The sequence below is a fragment of the Anabrus simplex genome, chromosome 9, assembly GCF_040414725.1.
Source record: "Anabrus simplex isolate iqAnaSimp1 chromosome 9, ASM4041472v1, whole genome shotgun sequence".
Lineage (NCBI taxonomy): Eukaryota > Metazoa > Arthropoda > Insecta > Orthoptera > Tettigoniidae > Anabrus > Anabrus simplex.
Genome location: NC_090273.1, coordinates 69,766,411 through 69,785,065, shown reverse-complemented (window position 1 = coordinate 69,785,065; position 18,655 = coordinate 69,766,411). Strand labels below are relative to the sequence as shown.

At 40.2% G+C, this 18,655-nt stretch overlaps 1 protein-coding gene across 1 annotated transcript in view; it reads right to left on the bottom strand.

Moving 5' to 3' along the window:
• Positions 1-16,079: 16,079 nt before the first annotated feature.
• LOC136880865 (uncharacterized) overlaps positions 16,080-18,655 on the bottom strand; it is a 117,907-nt gene continuing 115,331 nt past the window's right edge. The window contains exons 11-12 of the mRNA XM_068229154.1: positions 17,981-18,145; positions 16,080-16,148 (exon numbers count right to left, since the gene is read on the bottom strand). Coding sequence (XP_068085255.1) covers positions 16,080-16,148; positions 17,981-18,145 — 234 coding nt within the window. The remainder of the gene's footprint in view (positions 16,149-17,980; positions 18,146-18,655) is intronic.

Below are 18,655 nucleotides of genomic sequence, written 5' to 3'. Positions count from 1 at the left end.
GCGCTTTTTACTACATTTTTTTCTTCTCTCTACAATTGTTTTTTCAAGTCAACTGTTTACCAAGAACTTATCTGGAGTACGGATGCTCATTCAGTTGTACTAATTGGCGTCATATATTTTTATATACGTAATTGGCTTCCTGCAGCCGTGACAGGTTCTGGACCTTCGAAACGTTCTCCACTCCACTTTGGTGTTTGGCCGCAGCGCGTGACCTTGAGTGTGCCGCGCTGGTCACCGGGAGCTGGCGGCTTTCTACTACAGATCTGTTCGTCTGCGAATTCAAGCCTTTTTGATCTTCGTATGTTGATTAGTAGTGTTGTGACTTTGTGCAGGACAGAATGTGATGTCGTGTCCTTGTGCCTAACAGTGTGTGGAACTGACCTCCAACATTCATAAACATTTAATATGTTTTTATGGCTGATGATGACCTAGACTAAGGTCGAAACCGGTCCCATTTAAATAGAAATGTGATTGCTACGTTTCTTTCTTTTGAGTATTGAATAGGTTGAACCTCCTTTCCAGTTATTTAATTTTTAACATTAACGGATGTGTGTGTCGAGTGTCTACTCCCAATTCTCACATTACAGAAGATGAGGAAGGCGTAAGTTATATCACATCTCCAAATCTCCCGCCAAATAACATGGACAATATTTCAGGGGTCATTTCCTGGAGTTCAGATTCGTACTCAATAAAACAAATAAACTTTATTGGTCGGCCGGGAATGAAGGTTCCACTGCCAAGTGACGCGATACCCATTGATTATTTTCGCTTGCTTGCAGATTACAACTTGCTGAATAACATTGTAACTGAATGTAACGCATTTGCAGAAGAGTTATTTTTGCGAGGAAATATCACTGAAATGTAGCACACTGTTTTGACTAGTTACATTGTACAGCTTATGGAGTAGGCTTAATGTAAGTATACATTCTTCACACAGCAGTAATAAGATTCTACTGCACAGCATCTTTGTGTGAAATGTTCAAAACTTATTTTTCTCTTGTACAGAAGTTCTACATTCGAACAAAACATTAGTTTCCTCGTTCCACTTCATTACCAGTCATGACGCACACGCTGCGTCAAACGGCACAGAAGGCGAAAAACTCATCGGTAGTGCCGCTGATGCAGCATGTGCGTCATGGCTCATTTGCATATAAATAATATTGAAATTATTAAAATAATAATCTAAAATGCATAAGGACACAGAAATAAAGTCCTTTAAGCAAAAAAAGTATTACGGTACCACGGTAATGGTTGCCGATATCCGAGCGGCCGCGAATGTGTTACTTAAGGCCATGGCCGCTTCCTACCCACTCATAGCCCTTCCCTGTCCCATTATCGCCATAAGACCTATCTGTGTCGATGCGACGTAAAGCAACTAGCAAAAAAAAAAGGACATCTGGTAAGGGCCCCTTGCCAGGGTTACAGTGAAGACCTTAACAGCAACTGCAATGGAGAAGGTGGACTTTATGGCATATTTGGCGGAGGAGGCAACCCAGTGCTCGGGATTAATGGAGTAAAAGGTATCTGTACCATGTTAGGGGCGGATATTAAACTTATTCTGAGTGTCTGAACCCATAGTGGGTGACTCAGGGACAGCGTCTGACTCCATGTTAGGGGCAGCTGTGAACTTAATTCCTCTGAGGCTAACAACCTCAGTTGTATCTCTCGTTGATGTCTAGGCATAGGCCCCAAACTGAATCATTCGACTCAGCATGATGGAAAGATCAAGCAATGGCACTAACCCAGGTGGTATGCAATCCACAATTGTCAAGAACAACGCCAGTGAGCCTTTGGATTCTGGGGAGCTCACACCAGTATGCAAGAGAGACTTGATAATCACGTGCAAGAGGGAGTAGCTCACTTTGCAACATTCAATGTCAATTCACTCCTCAAAGTTAGAAAACTGAAACATCTCACTGATACCTTGTCCAAACACAATATTCTGATAACAGCATTACAGGAGACCAGATTCACAGATGAGTCAGCTTTTGAATCAGAAGGGTATAGGATTTTGAAAGGAAAACCAGGCAAGAGAGTGATGAAAAAAGTATCTCATTTGGAAACCCAACTTGGGAACAGGTTTCATAGTAAATAAACAAATCCTAGGAGCAATAACTGACTTTACTTCCCAAAATGGCAAAATTTCCACCCTTTCCTTCAAAGGAGCAAATAAGCTCTATATGCCAGTCAATGCACATGCACCCACAAATGACAGCAACAAAACAGACCCAGAAAAAGTAGAGGACATCTGGAAAGATTTGAAGGAAACAATATCCACAGTACCAACTAACAATGTGATCATACTACTTGGAGATTTTAATGCACAACTGGGAAAAGAAAGGAGATTCAGAAACATCATTAGAGAATATCCAGCCCACAAAAGGACAAATTGAAATGGAAAGTGACTGGTTACGAAACTGACAGCCTTCAGACATCTCCCAAGAAAACAAAAACCGTGGATATCTCCTAACCCCAGCCTGGGAGAGTTCCAGACTGATCACGTAGCAATCTCAAAACATGCAGAAAAGAAGATCCAAAATGTAAAAGTCCTGAGGGGCGCAAACTTAGATTCAGATCATTTTCTCTCCAAGTTCAAAGTCAAGATCATCCCAAGACCCCACAAAAGCAGGAACACAACAGTTCAAACGATTAAGTTCGACACTGAAAAACTGAGAACACACAGATTTCACAAGAGAATTGAAAAAAAGTCAGTAGCAGGGATGGTATCAATTTAAAGAGGCTGTGATTGATGCAATAGAAACCACTGTCCCTCAAGAGAAAAGGAGGAAATATGCATGGTGGTCATCTGAAGGTGATGAGGCAATTAAAGAATGCCGAAAGGCATAGGTGAATTGGTGCTCACGGAAAACACCTAAAAACCAGAAGAAGTTCCAGGAAACAAGGAAGAGAACTGCCAAGATCATCAAGAATCTGAAGAGAAAGTATGAGAAAGAACACTTGATCCAGATCAAACAGGACTTTCAGAAAAATAAAACATTCAAGTGTACCTTGAGTAGATGTGAGCCATCAAGTCTGAACTTCAGAAACCAAGAAGGAAAAGTAGCCCACAGTGATATGGAGAACAGTCAGATCCTAGCAGACCATTTTGTACAACTCCTTAATTGTGAACCACCATCCAAGAAATTTGACTATAAACACAACCAAATCTGGACTCAGAACCTCCAACTGTGGGAGAAGTCAGGAGCATCATCAAGAGCTTGAAGAGCAATAAAGCACCTGGGGAAGATGGGATTATTGCAGACCTTTGGAAATATGCTGATGATAGAGTGGTCATTCAACTGACAAGAATCCTGAGCAAGATTTGGGAAGAGCAGAAGCTGCCAGATGGATGGAGATCAGCGTTGATACACTCACTTTACAATAAAGGAGATAAGACAGATGTTGATAATTACAGGGGAATATCGCTACTACAAGAGACATATAAGATATTTTCAAAAGTACTGCTACATAGGGCAGAAAAACAATTGGAGCCACAAATCAAGGCCCCACACCTCTGGCTGCACAGTAGAGTGTGACTGGAGAAGACATGTCCATGCGTGTACCGCCATGTTGTGGGCGCTCCTCAGCTTGACACGGAGATCGTATGGAATACGTGTTTTAACTTAAATTTTGCACACATGAAAACATCCACCCTACAAAATTAATGGCAGCCTACACCGACGCAATAAATATACATAGTATGAAGACTGTGGTAATATTAAAATATATTTCTGTATAAAAACTGAACAATCTACACAAATCCTTTGGATAGGCCATAGGTGGTGCACCTAAAAAAAAAAAACTTTAGCAGACAATAAGAAGACTGAAAAATACACTACTACAAAAATACACTAGCAGTACCTCGAAAATTATCATGTCGCTCACTTTAATACTGTATAAGGGTCATGTTTGTAACTAATTTTGTTCGAACATTGTACGTATTGCAAGAAGGCCAGACTCAAAGGACGAGGATCACGTGACAATCATAACTTAAGTATGATTACATATCGTGAGATAAAAATTGCCTGTCTCTCAGCAGACTGCAGAACACATAAATATTTACAAACTCCTGTACCGATAACAATAATCTTCAATATCAACAAAAAAGGAAACCTGTGAAATAAAATCTTTCTATGAAAGGTAACATAGCTTACGATTCCTCTCTGATAAGTCATTAGGCCTACAGCAAATTTTACTCAATTCTCTGAACACATTGTTTAAAAAGTACATGACTGCAGAAATCATTCTAAAACAATCAGATACATGTTTTATCATTTTCTGAATATGAAATGCTGGCTCTGCGGTGTAGGGGTAGCATGTCTACTTCTTACCCGGAGGCCCCGGGTTCAATTCCCGGTCAGGTCAGAGATTTGTACCTGGATCTGAGTGCTGGTTCAAGGTCCGCTCAGCCTATGTGATTACAATTACGGAGCTATCTGACAGTGAGATAACGGCTGAAAGGATTTGCCGTGTTGATCACATGACACCTCGTAATCTGCAAGCCTTCAGGCTGAGCAGCGGTCGCTTGGTAGGCCATGGCCTTTCGGGTCTGTTGTGCCATGGGATTTGGTTTGGTATGGATATGAAATAACGTAACTGGATGAGCAGAAGTTAAGTTATCATTGTTGTGTGATTTGGATTTAGGTAAATGCTGCCTGACATTTGTTACACTAGTGCTAGTCTTCTGTTGTGTATTTCTTAAAATGAAATGAATGTCTAGGGTTAGTTTGAGTTTCTCTGCGTGGTTTAGGCTTAAGTTTTATTTTTACCAATTTGCTTTACGTCACACCGACACAGAAATATATGTTGTAAATAAACTATAACATTTATTTGTATTGAAAAGGTGGACCCTTTTAAGTTTCCTATCTTCCACAGATAGGTCTTATCGCGACGATGGGATAGGAAAGGCTTAGGAATGAGAAGGAAGCCATGGCCTTAGTTAAAGTCACCCCCAGCATTTGTCTGGTGTGACATGGGAAACCATGGAAAATCATCTTCAGCACTTGCAAACAAAAAGATTAGATCATAGTGAACAGTTATTTTGATTAGCGTTTTCTACTGCAGACTAGGATTGATAAGATTGTAATGAGCTTTATTTAGACAGATCTTTCTGGAATAGCGTATTAATAATTGTATTCTTTTATTATAAAGCAAATGGGAAAAATTGGAGAAATGAGGACATACGATACTAACAAATCATTTTTCAGATAACTGATAATTTGAAGCAATACCTTACCCTAATATTAAAAGGTTTTATCAAGTTGTATCAATCATATCTTACAGATTCTAGGCCCAGGTTCATCAAATTTGTAATACCGCAACACAGTTTGTGTGAAAAATATGTAGCCTTTTTCAGAACAGCTGTTTTGTTCTAAACAATTATCTCCGATGAATTGGAAAAAGGCAAACAAAAAAGAAGAAGAAGCCTAAATATTCTAAATATCATGTCCATGCGTTCTCTGAATCAACCACCCTATAACCTGTTTAGTTCTCGATTATGGTAAATTAAAGTTATTTTATAACAGTTCTATTTCTACTCACAGTGAAAAGAAATACCAGATCCCTTCCGATAGCAACCTGTACAAATGAAGGATGCACACGAATTCACCCTCGTGAATATCTTTCCATTCTACAGCTAAGGCCTCACTTTAGGCCTAATATTGCCAAAACTACTGTAATGTACCAGCTCCCACATTCCTTGAAATTTGACAATATATTAACACTCCGTCACATTTTAATACTAAAACAGATCCACTAGCAGGCGTGATTCAAACGAAATCGCAAACATGCAAGGGTCTGTAAACATTACCAACAACATGCATTCGAAGCTGAAGCACTCGCAACATGGCAATGTGCGAAAGTGTTCAATAGTCCGCATTGCATCAGCGCGCTCTGTGAGTCTAGATAAGTAATATTAAAGTCTTTGCCACAAATTGATGAGTATCAAGGAGGTTTCAGAAAGGTCAGGTCATATGCAGAGCAGATCCTGAACCTAAAATTGATCACTGCATACCAGAAACAGAGAAACAGGAAATTTATGCTCACATTTGTGGGCTTCATAAAAGGCCTACAAGTCCATAGACAGAGAAACAATGATTCATATCCTAGAAGAAATGGGTCCAGATAGGAAGACAAGAGAACTCATTAAACAGACAGTGACTGGCACAACATCCAAGGTGAAGTTCAGAGGGATCCTATCAGAATCTTTCAGGATACAAACAGGGGTCAGGCCGGGAGATGGACTATCACCCCTTCTTTTCATTTAGAGTGATTAGAGAGTGGTGCTGCAAAATGCAAAGAATAGGTGGTATAAAAATGGAATGCAAAAACAAAGGATTTGGAGTTGACTGTTTAGCCTTTGCAGATGATATTGTGGTTCTGCCAGAGTCAATAGAGAAGGCACAGAACCAAATGGCCCAACTCCAGGAAGAAACAGGTAAGGCAGGCCTATAGATCTCCTTTGAGAAGACACAATGCATGACCAACAATCAAAACAGCACCCAGATGGATGACAGTTGAGATAGAAAGGATTCAGAAAGTGGAGAAATTCAAATATCTGGGGGAGTGGATAGACCTGTCAGAAAGAGAGGCACTGTTATCGAGAATCAACAAGATGAACTTGGCACATAAACTAACTACGAACATTTACAATAAGAAGAATATTTTGATCAATGCAAAACTCAGACACTACCGGCTTTTTATGCAGCTGAAAGTTTGAACCTGATTAAAACAGGATTGGTCAAGAAGTTGGAACTACTGGAGAGAAATATTCTGAGGAAGATACTGGGACCCCAACGAACAGAGGATAGATCACACAGAAAGGTAAGGTAAGGGTTATTCTGCCCAAAGGCAGGTCCGGACCTCCGCAGAGGTGTTCCTGAGCCGGAGTTTACGTGCGGTAGGGTGGCCAGTTCCTTTCCGCTCCTCCATTCCCTTACCCCCCACCAACAGCGCGTGGCAACCCATCCAACTCCTGACCACGCCCAATGTTGCTTAACTTCGTAGATCTCACGGGATCCGGTGTTTCAACATGGCTATGGCCGTTGGCATACAGAAAGAAAGGAAACCAAAAATTATATCTCAAGGTGGAAAAGATCTCAGATACCATCCAGAAGAGGAGAGCCATGTTCTTCGGACATACACTATGTGATCAAAAGTATCCAGACACCCCCAAAAACATACGATTTTCATCTTAGGTGTATTGTGCTGCCACCTACTGCCAGGTACTCCATATCAGCAACCTCAGCAGTCATTAGACATCGTGAGAGAGCAGAATAGAGCGCTCTGTAGAACTCACGGACTTCGAACGTGGTCACGTGATTGGGTGTCACTTGTGTCAGAAGTCTGTATGCGAGATTTCCACACCCCTAAACATCCCTAGGTCTACTGTTTCTGATGTGATAGCGAAGTGGAAACGCGAAGGGACACGTACAGCATGAAAGCGTACAGGCCGACCTTGTCTGTTGATTGATAGAGACCGCCGACAGTTGAAGAGGGTCGTCAAGTGTAATAGGCAGGCATCTATCCAGACCATCACACAGGAATTCCATACTGCATCAGGATCCACTCCAAGTACTATGACAATTCAGCGGGAGGTGAGAAAACTTGGATTTCATGGTCAAGCAGCTGCCATAAGCCGCACATCACGCAAGTCAATGCCAAACGACGCCTCGCTTGGTGTAAGGAGTGTAAACATTGGACAACTGTACAGTGGAAAAACATTGCGTGGAGTGACAAATCACAGTACACGATGTGGTGATCCGATGCATGGTCAAGCAGCTGCCATAAGCCGCACATCACGCAAGTCAATGCCAAACGACGCCTTGCTTGGTGTAAGGAGTGTAAACATTGGACAACTGTACAGTGGAAAAACATTGTGTGGAGTGACAAATCACAGTACACGATGTGGTGATCCAATGGCAGGGTGTGTTTTATGGTGAATGCCTGGTGAACGTCATCTGCCAGCGAGTGTAGTGCCAACAGTAAAAGTTGGAGGCATGTTATGGTGTGGTCGTGCTTTTCATGATTTTTGTTGTTTTGCATGGCACTATTACAGCACAGGCCTACATTGATGTTTTAGGCACCTTCTTGCTTCCCACTGTTGAAGAGCACTTCGGGGATGGCGATTGCATCTTTCAACACGATCAAGCACCTGTTCATAATGCATGGCCTGGGGCGGAGTGGTTACACAACAATAACATCCCTGTAATGGACTGACCTGCACAGAGTCCTAACCTGAATCCTATAGAACACCTTTGGGATGTTTTGGAATGCCGACTTCATGCCAGGCCTCACCGACCGACACCACTACCTCTCCTCGGTGCAGCACTCCATGAAGAATGACCTGCCATTCCCTAAGCAACCTTCCAGCACCTGACTGAACGTATGCCTGCGAGAATGGAAGCTGTCATCAAGGCTAAGGGTGGGCCAACACCATATTGAATTCCAGCATTAGCGATGGAGGGTGCCACAAACTTGTACATCATGTTCAGCCGGGTGTCCGGATACTTTTGATCACATAATGTATCTACAGAATGAACCTGGGAAGACTGATCAATGAGATAAGAATTTTTGAGATCAGGAAAACTACAGTGTGCTGGTACCAGGAGGTGAAGAGGGACCTGGAAGAAATGGGAAAACAAGGAACGGAAATCAGCAACAGGGATGCTTACAAGTCGAGGATCAAGACCACGAAAAGGTTTCAAGTAAAAGTTAGATCCCGTACCCAAGCACCATGGACAAATTAAAGGAGGAGATTGCAGAGTGAAAGGATGAAGGAGAACTGGACAAGGATTAAAGCTCAGAAACAGATGAAGCTGAATTTGAATTGACGTGGTCCATAGTCGACCAAAACAAAATAAGAGGAAGAATATATACAGGGTCTTTCTTCTAAACCCAGACCATCCAGCGGTGTTTCTATTCTCTGAGATGTAACCAGCTGTACGGGAGGCGCGTGCATACTTCTTGACCTTGTAAGGAGTGTGCACATGTTTGACCTAGCATCAGTATCCAGTCTGAATCTCAGCTGTTAACATGGTGAGATTGTTATCATTGCAACACCGTATTTTCATATGTGAAATTTATTTTAAGTATGAACCAGCTTCATGGGTACGTGATGCATTTGTTCAGTAATTTGCTGGTGAAGTCCACCTTCATGAGCACAGATTCATGTAATTGTAAGTAAATTCGAAACTACTGGCTCAGTGCTCAATAAAAACATGCATGCACACGAACAGTTTTAACAGAATAAATTGACAAGAGGGTCCACCTTTTCAATACAGTATATCAAGTAAATGAAATTACATAAATCTTGGGACTAGTTCAGCCCCTTCATAGCCATCTTCAGCCAAATAAAAATTAAACTAACTAGCAGTTTCCCGCTGGCTCCGCCCGCAATGTACAAAGTATGGTGTTGTTAGTTACTATCCTCACGGATGTATTTGCAAAGTTTCGAGTTAATGAAATAAAGCACATGATCTGCTGTAGTAATAGAATGTAATATTATGTCAACAAAACACTTGAAAATACATCACATAAAGAAATTGAATTAAACGTTCCTTGGAACAACACTACGCGCCGAACTGTTAAAAAGTCCTTCAAAGATCTTAGTCATGGACACAAATGTACTCATAACTTTTCTCAGAATCTACCAATTTAAGTAGTTATTACTTCAAAAGAAAGCGCTTGATCCACTGAGTGTCCGTAGACCAAAGCGAACTGCGTACCTCAAATAGAACGAAAGGTATGATTGCTTCAATGTGAAAAAATGTTGAAGAAATGAGACATCATATTGAATGTGCACTCATAACGTTCCTCAGAATCAACCAATTTGAATAGTTAAGAGCTGAAATGAAAGCGTTTGATCCACTGAGTGTTCTTAGGTCAAAACAAACTCTGTACCTCAATTAGAACCAAAGATATGATTGCTTCAAAGAGACAAAAAATTGAAAAATCAAATAATTCGAGGAAGGCGGAATTTAAGTGATTTTTAGTACCTGATGACAAATCTGTGCATGAATATGTTTCATTTAAGAAAAGAATGAAGGAAATCGACTGGATAGAATGGCCGGACTGACTGACTTTAGTTTTCATAAATTTTTTAAATATATAGATTATGTGATAATGAAAACATATGTATACCAGACAAAGACAATGTTGTAGGAATAATTTTAACATTTAAATATATATGTAATATATAAAATTAAGGTTATGATGATCTTGTCACAATATGATGTCTTTAAGCTGCCTTAGGACCTCAGGTAAAAAAGTAATCTGTAATTTCTGATGTAGAACAAGCACTGACTTGCTGGAAGAAGCAGGCAGGCCATGTATATAATTGCACTTCCATACGGAACAAAAATGAAATTTATAGCTTACACTTTCAACAGAGGAAAAGCTAGATGACATTGGTGCAACTCTTGAATGGTCACTGAATAAATCACTCTCAAAATTAGCACAAGTAGCAGTTTCAGTTTCTTCTGCACACAGTGCTACAAAGCTGTTACACATCAAACCGTACAGGTTTACACAGGCCCAAACCTCTTGATCCAGCCACAAGAGTGAGATATTGTGAGTGGTATCTTGCATCATTCAATGATCGTTTATTTGACCCACAGCTTGTGTTCTTTTCGGATGAGGCCTGGTTTCATCTTAATGGTCGTGTGAACAGTCACAACCCTCGTTATTGGTGTTTATGAAGTCCCTCATTATGAAGGATGATACTTCCAGCATCTTTTATAAGGTTCCATGGCTAAATGGTTAGCATGCTGGCCTTCGGTCTCAGGGGTCCCGGGTTCGATTCCCAGCAGGGTCGGGAATTTTAACCACAATTGGTTAATTTCGCTGGCACGGGGGCTGGGTGTATGTGTTGTCTTCATCATCATTTCATCCTCATCATGACACGCAGGTCGCCTACGGGTGTCTAATCAAAAGACCTACATCTGGCAAGCCGAACTTGTCCTCGGACACTCCCGGCACTAAAAGCCATACGCCATTTCATTTTTTAATAAGGTAAGATTTCATATGAGATTGTATACACTCTTAAAGCAGGGTGATTGTGCGCGATATAATTTGGGCTGAGGCAGCTGTTGTAGCACAGAGTACAAACACCGTACGCTCGGTCTGGGTGTATAAGAGAGACCCTGTATACAGGGTGGTCAAGAACAACATAAACCAGGTACTGTATATGAGCATTAGAGGGTTGGTCATGCTGATAAATAATTAGAAAGAAATAATTTGATATTTTCCACTATTGTCATTTTATCAACTGTTGAAGTTAACCAACCAGATCACTTCATGGAAGAATTCAAATGGGCTTTGGATGGCACTGTTGCTAAATCCCCACATGAGAGCCATGCCGAGAAATCAGCATCAAACACGAAAACACAGTCAGTGTCACTGTAGCTTACTTGCTTTGGTGCACGATCCTGTCAGCTCGAAGGTCTGTATCCAGACTTCTCCCCTGGGGCAGTTTTATGCTTCAACTGGTGATTTCATGCCAGTATTAAACTGTGTACAGATTTAGCAACACGCTTCGCAAAGCTGATTTGAATCTGCCCGTGAAGTGATGTGATTGGCTAACTTAGCAGCTTATAAAATGACAACAGTGCAAGATATCAAAATAATTTTTACTAGCATGATCAACCCTCTTAACGCTGATATACCCAGTTCACGTTGTTTCTGACCACTTTGTATATTAACTTGTGAAATCCTTACATAAGTATGGGAAAGGAACAAACAAGTGTTAAATTAAGGCAGAGAGGAAAAGGAATAAGAAAGGAACACATATAACAGGATGAACACAATGGCAGGCCAGTGTGGGAGCAACAGAAATATCAGATTAGGACAAACATGGAAACCCAAAAGGACAAGAACTATATCCACATCTTCATACACAGTCATCATCAATACCATCTTGATCCTTTTTCTCCTTTTGTGTTTCTTCTATGTTCCTAAACTTATACCACCTATATTCATCTTTGTCTTATGTGTCTTCACTTTTCTTGTGTCCAGCTCCATGGCTAAATCATTAGCATTCTGGTCTTTCGTCACAGGGGTCCTGGGTTCAATTCCCAGCAGGGTCGGAAATTTTAACCATCACTGGTTAATTCCCCTGGCACGGGGGCTGGGTGCATGTGTTGTCTTCATCATTATTTCATCCTCATCATGACGTTCAGGCCACCTACAGGCCTCAAATCAAAAGACCTGCACCTCGCGAGCCAAACATGTCCTCGGACACTCTCGGCACTAAAAGCCATACGCCATTCTATTTCCCTTTTCTTGTACTTGCCCGACTTTCTTCTTAATCTACACTTATCTCACATAAATATTGAAGACCTGTCAGGATGGCCCATAATGAGCGTTGATATCCGCCCTCCTGATGTACCGTTCTCAATTAGATTTTATTTTAGTGTAAATAAATATCACATGAGATACATCCACTTCCTTACATAAAACTACATTATTGCCACTAGGTATATTCCTTAACAACACCTAATTATACACAACACAAGGGAAACACACTGAAGCAATTTACTGTCAATTCTGTTAGTACAGGTATCAATAAGTTCTCACACTGATTATTCACTTTACCATCACACAATCAATTTTGAAAAATACATACCGGTGGTCACACAATGATTATTCACTTTACAATCACAAGGTGACTACCCTCTCACTCAAGTCAATTCTGACAAGATCAGATATCAACAAACTTCTCAGCTCACTGTAACACTCACTCTAACCCATAGTGTACACTCTCAAACTCCCACTGTCTGACTTCTCCGCCTATCAGTTCGGCATATATACTGTTCGACAAACAGTCTAGAAACATTGACTTCTGGAAATGTTCTTGCAACACTCTAAATAGAACACATCCAAACATACAAGGAACAATTGATCGAGCAGCCTCTCGATTGGAGTAGATCAAACTCAAATGTTCGATTACAGTTTATAAACACACAGTGACAAAATCTATAAAATTCCTAGTATTTCTACATCTATCTGTATAATAAATCATTACAGTAAGTTTCCATAAACCTCCATATTTATCACAATGATAGTGGATTATACCCAATATACAAAAATTACAGAGTTTTCTACAGTTTTCGACGACACAGATTTTGAAGTTAGACGTATTCACAATACATATTTACAGGGTATAGTCGTACTTAGCTTTTAATAAAAGATAATTAAAACATATTAAACATAATAACTGAAGGTTTTACAAGTGCTGGGTTATGAGTAGGATGGCGTACTTATGACAGATGAAAACAGGAACCAGGTGGGGCTGAGAAGAGACGGATGCAGAAGAATTAGGATTGATGAGGAGGGAGCCAATCTCTTTGAAGATGTGGAGATTGTCCTGGTCCTTTTGTGTTTTCATATTAGTCCTAATCCCCTATTTCTGTTGCTCCCTCTTCATACTGACCTGCCATTGTGTTCGTCCTATGATATGTGTTTGTTTTTTGTTCCTTTCACTCTGTGACTTAATAATGATGTATCATAACCAGGGAAAGATTTCTACATATATACATATCTATTTAGGAAACTAACATTAATTATATTTTGTGTTATCTTTATGAATAATGATGTGTGGAGTTGAAAAACTCCATTTTTATTTTCCATACTTTTCCATATTTTGGAGTTTAGCACATATGTTCCATATTCTTCGTAGTTTATTTTAGTGATAAGATTTTTACTCATTTGCTCATTTTACCAAAGTTTGCTTCCTTCAAGACATGCCAAAATACGTACTTGTTTTAATATAGAAATATACAATTCATCGAGCATTTATGAATGGGGCATCAAGGCCATACCAGTCACACATCACTAATAAACTTTTAGACATAATTTTAGACCTTTATTACTCCAGTTTGATCAAGTTTTATCACAAATTGTATTATTTAAACTTAGAAATAAGTAGTGTTTAAACATTATTGTATGTTGTTTTATCAAATTAAGGTTCTTCAGTAGATGAAGATGGCCTCTAATAGAGGCCGAAACCAGTATGGCTAAATTTATTTATTTACTTGTATCAGAAGCATACTTAATCATACAGTTAAAATAAAGTGATAATTAGACTATTTACAAAACTTACAAAAATGGACAAACAAAGGAAAATTGACCAAATTTACTATACATCTAGATGGTGTTTTTCCAAAACTGAGCCACACCTATGGCATTGTCATCAGCAAGCATTAAATCTTGCTCTGAACATGAAAATGGGCAGAGAGGACATTTATACATGTGGATTACTGTTTGTTCTTCACCGCAGTCGCACTTGCTGTCCTCTGATGTGAAGCCCCATAAGTTAAGTGAGGACTTAGCCCTGCCGACACCACTTCTTAATCGGTTAAGGGACCTCCAAACACTCCAGTCTTCATTGTAACTAGCCGGAAGATGTTCACCCGGCTCCATCCATTCTTGCTGCTTAGATTTCCACAAGAAAAGTCTTGCATTATCTGGTGGTCCTTTCAAGGGCTTCGATGTCTGAAGGAAACTTTCCCTGGATTTCAGCCTAGATTGAGATTGATGATGACCAAACAGCAGGTGAGCTTCAACGTTCTCAACCTTCAGTCGTTCTTGATCAGCAGCGATTTCTCGACAAATACTTGGAGGTGCAATGCCAGCAAAACAGTGTAGCTTCTCAACGGGGGTAGGTTTCAGGCATCCTGGGATTAATCTACAAGCTTCATTCAGGGCGGGGTCCACAGTCTTGGCATGGGATGATCTATACCACACAGGGGATGCGTATTCTGCAGCAGAGTAACACAGAGCCAATGCAGTGGTTCTAAGAACTTGTGCCTTTGCACCCCAGTTTGTACCTCTCAGCTTCCTCAGGATGTTGTTTCTGGCACTGACTTTATGTTTGATGTTGGAACAGTGTTTTCTGAAAGTGAGAGAGTGGTCCAGCATTACCCCTAGGTACTTTGGGGTGAAAGAATGTTCCAAGAGGGTTCCATTCCAGGAGACATGTAATTTCCTTGATGCCTCTCTGTTTTTGAGGTGGAAAGCACAAAGCAGAGATTTTGACGGATTCGGCTTTAGGTGGTTAGCCTTGTAATATATGCCTAATTCCTTCAGAGCGCTGTCAAGAGTGAGTTCTACCTCCTCAAAAGTTGTACACTGGCAGGCTAAATGTATTAGATGCATCAAAATAAATCAAGTATTGATTAGGTGGAAATCCAGGCTTATAATTGTGATTTTATATTCTTAGTCATTAAAATCAATATACTGTAATCCATATTTGGCTAAAAAGTGTTAAATTGACAGACTGTGTCCATCCCATAGTTTTGCAACTCGGGAAATCCCATTCATCAACAGTGTGAAAACAGTTGTCTGTGACACAAGTGTGAGGAATGACTTAAGTTACATTCAAGAAAAGTTTTCATGCATCACAAAAGCACTCAAAAAGTTCCATAAACTCACATCTGTCACTTTCTGAAAATTTCAAACGTGTGAATAACACTGTGGAACAAATGTAACAAAAATGAAGATGGGCACTGTACTTTCAAAGAACCCTGGATATGATGAAATGGGAAAGGGTGCTGCAATGCTGTGTGGAGTTAACGATGGACCTAAACCCAGTAGAACCGAGCTCGATAGCTGAAGTCGCTTAAGTGCGGCCAGTATCCAGTATTCGGGAGATAGTAGGTTCGAACCCCACTGTCGGCAGCCCTGAAAATGGTTTTCCGTGGTTTCCCATTTTCACACCAGACAAATGCTGGGGCTGTACCTTAATTAAGGCCACGGCTGCTTCCTTCACACTCCTAGCCCTTTCCCGTCCCATCGTCACCATAAGACCTATCTGTGTCGGTGCGACGTAAAGCAACTAGCAAAAAAAAAAAAAAAAAAAAAAAACAGTAGACATTGTAAAGTTCAAACGTGCGCTTACGATCTCTTCTGATGAAGTACACATTTTCAATAAATATAAATGTGCCCTCAGGCAATAGATGATAAACCACTTTCCAGCATTTAAGAGAAATGATAATTGAGGTATTCTTTGATGTGACTGATAATGAAATTACTGCATATCATTTAAAAATTGTAATCCTTTACAAAACTGAAAAAGTGTGGCCTCATGCTGCAAGTTCATTTTCCTGACCTTTTCCTGCTTGGACCTCCTTTTGCGTGGGGTAGTTGAAGAACTGAAGACCAGGAACAATATCATTCAGAAACTTGCAGGTTCTACATGGGGAGCATCAGCATCCACTCTTAGGTCGTCAGCACTGGGACTGGTATACTCTACAGCCGAGTATTCTTCTTCTGTTCGGCTGAATAGCCCTTATGTTAAGAATATTGATGTTGTTCTGAATCAGACGATGCGCATTGTCAGCGGCGCAGTCAGTTCTACTCCTCTTTTCTGGTTGCCAGTCTTGAGCCACATAACACCTCCAAGGATTCGCAGACAAAATAACCTAATTTGCAAATTCAGGAAGATAACAATGAACCCAAGTCTTCCCATTCATGAAGACATGGTTGTCAGGTATGGACGTCTGAAGTCAAGATCTCTGCCCATTCAGACTGCAAGAGAACTCATCCATAGGAACTTTAACGGTTCTGATGAATGGCAATTGGAGTGGACCAACTCAGCTCCAGATGAATGGCAGACCCTCTTTATTAAAATTATAAAATCCTTTTAATAACAACCACCTACTCAATACAATACATTACTCATTGAATTATAAAATAATCATGAGGTGTCTTAAATAAAGGAACATGTTTCGTTCGACATAGCGAACATCATCAGCCTTAATTTACAAAGATTAGGTCAGGGCCCTGAGTTGAATGATAAAAATTGTTAAAAGAGTGACAATGCCATAATAAAAAGTAAAATGATAACATTAGACTTGAAATTGTAACAATATGTACAGATTAACAGCAAGTATTTGTAGTGGAATACATTGAACGATGGTAGTCTGTAAGGTTAAAACAAACATGAGGTTGTTAAAGTAAAAAGGTATAGATATAGTGGATCGTAATATATATGTCAATGCGTGAAGCGTGGATTAATTATTGACTATGGAGTTCTTAAATTGAGCAAAACAAAAGTTGAAATAGAGTTTATTGAATAGTACGAGTCAAACTGAACCAGTTAAAAGGCGCATGGCGACGAAACTAAGGTTGAAATGACGTGAACTTCAGTAGTTAGGAATTCTGTAGGAGAGCCAACACAATGCCAGAAGGAAATACAAGTTGAACTAGTCTCTTTAGTCGCCAACACCCACCACCTGGTTTTAATCTCCCCAGAAGAACTTGGGTTCTTCTCAACAGAGTCCGTACCAACCATGGACGATGCGGGTCATTGTTGCATATGTGGGGTATGCACTTCTCCCCTGAGTGCGACTGTGGTGAGAGGAATCAGACCATCCGTCATATTGTCACCGAATGTCCTAGGAGGTCATACTCCGGTCAGCTGAAGGAGTTTGTGTGTGCTTCTGACGGGGTTGTACAATGGTTGGACAGCTTGGATTTAAGTTTATGAACTGTTTTAGAGATTGGTTGATTGTTTAAGGTGTTATATTGTTTGTTATATTTTTTAATATTTGTGTGTAGAGTTATGTACTAGCCATAAGCTAAATAAATGAGTTGAAGAACCTCATGCATTGGACTCTAACTGAATTGGATGCTTGCAACTGTTTACTCTCAACAGCACATCTGAAGTTTTTGAACATGTACGAATAGACAGTGGTATCTCAATGCAGAGCTTGTATTGCAGCAGGAGGTTGCACTTTTGAACAGTTTTGTAAAGTATTAAAATTAAATTGAAACGTAACACTTTCATCATCAATCACATCAAAAAGTATGTCAATTATCCATTTGTGACCTATGGTTACATATCATGGATGATATGAAATGCAAATCACATTGCAAACTGAAAAAAAAAAAAAAAAAAGCAGAGAAGAATGCAGAGCTGCTGCCAACCAACCTACAGGTAGTTTTCAGAGAGAGAGAGAGAGAAAGTCCATGAAGTACTTACATTAGGCAGGCAATGATGCTTCCTGGCCACAGTGTCACATTGACCAACTGCTGCATTGAATTCCTGGTCACCAGGGCATTTTTCCAAGAATGGAGTACCTCTAAGGCATTTGATGTAGTGAGAGCACACTCCAGGAAATGGGAAGAAACCATTAGGCTTCTTGCACTGAAAGGAAAAAGAGAAAATATTTCTGGGAACAATGTCAAGACCACTAAGATAAGGAGAGTAAACCAGGAACTTGCATAGAGGGTACAACATATAGTCTATCAGTCTAAGTGCTAAACAAATCCTTGCACGTCTCGCAGGATACCATGCTTCAACATGGCTATATTGTTGACCGGGGATGCCTAGACAAAGCGGCAAAGGCATGCTTGTTTCACCCAGAAGGACCTGGTTTTGATTCCCTGTCAGGGTGTTGAAAAATTAGAAACAAGATTATTTCCACTTCATTTGGCCCTGAGGTTCACTCAGCCTACAAGAATTAGTATCAGGTTAATTCCTGAGAGTAAAGGTGACCAAGCGTAGAGCTGAGCCTTTACCTTCCACTCCTCCAATGGCTTTCATGGCCTGTATGGAGATGGTTAGTCTATACCATTTACATACAGGAGCATCCAAATTAATCCAAACAAGATATAGGTGGTGGTAGTTGTGGTGGTGTAGATTATTTTTTAAGAG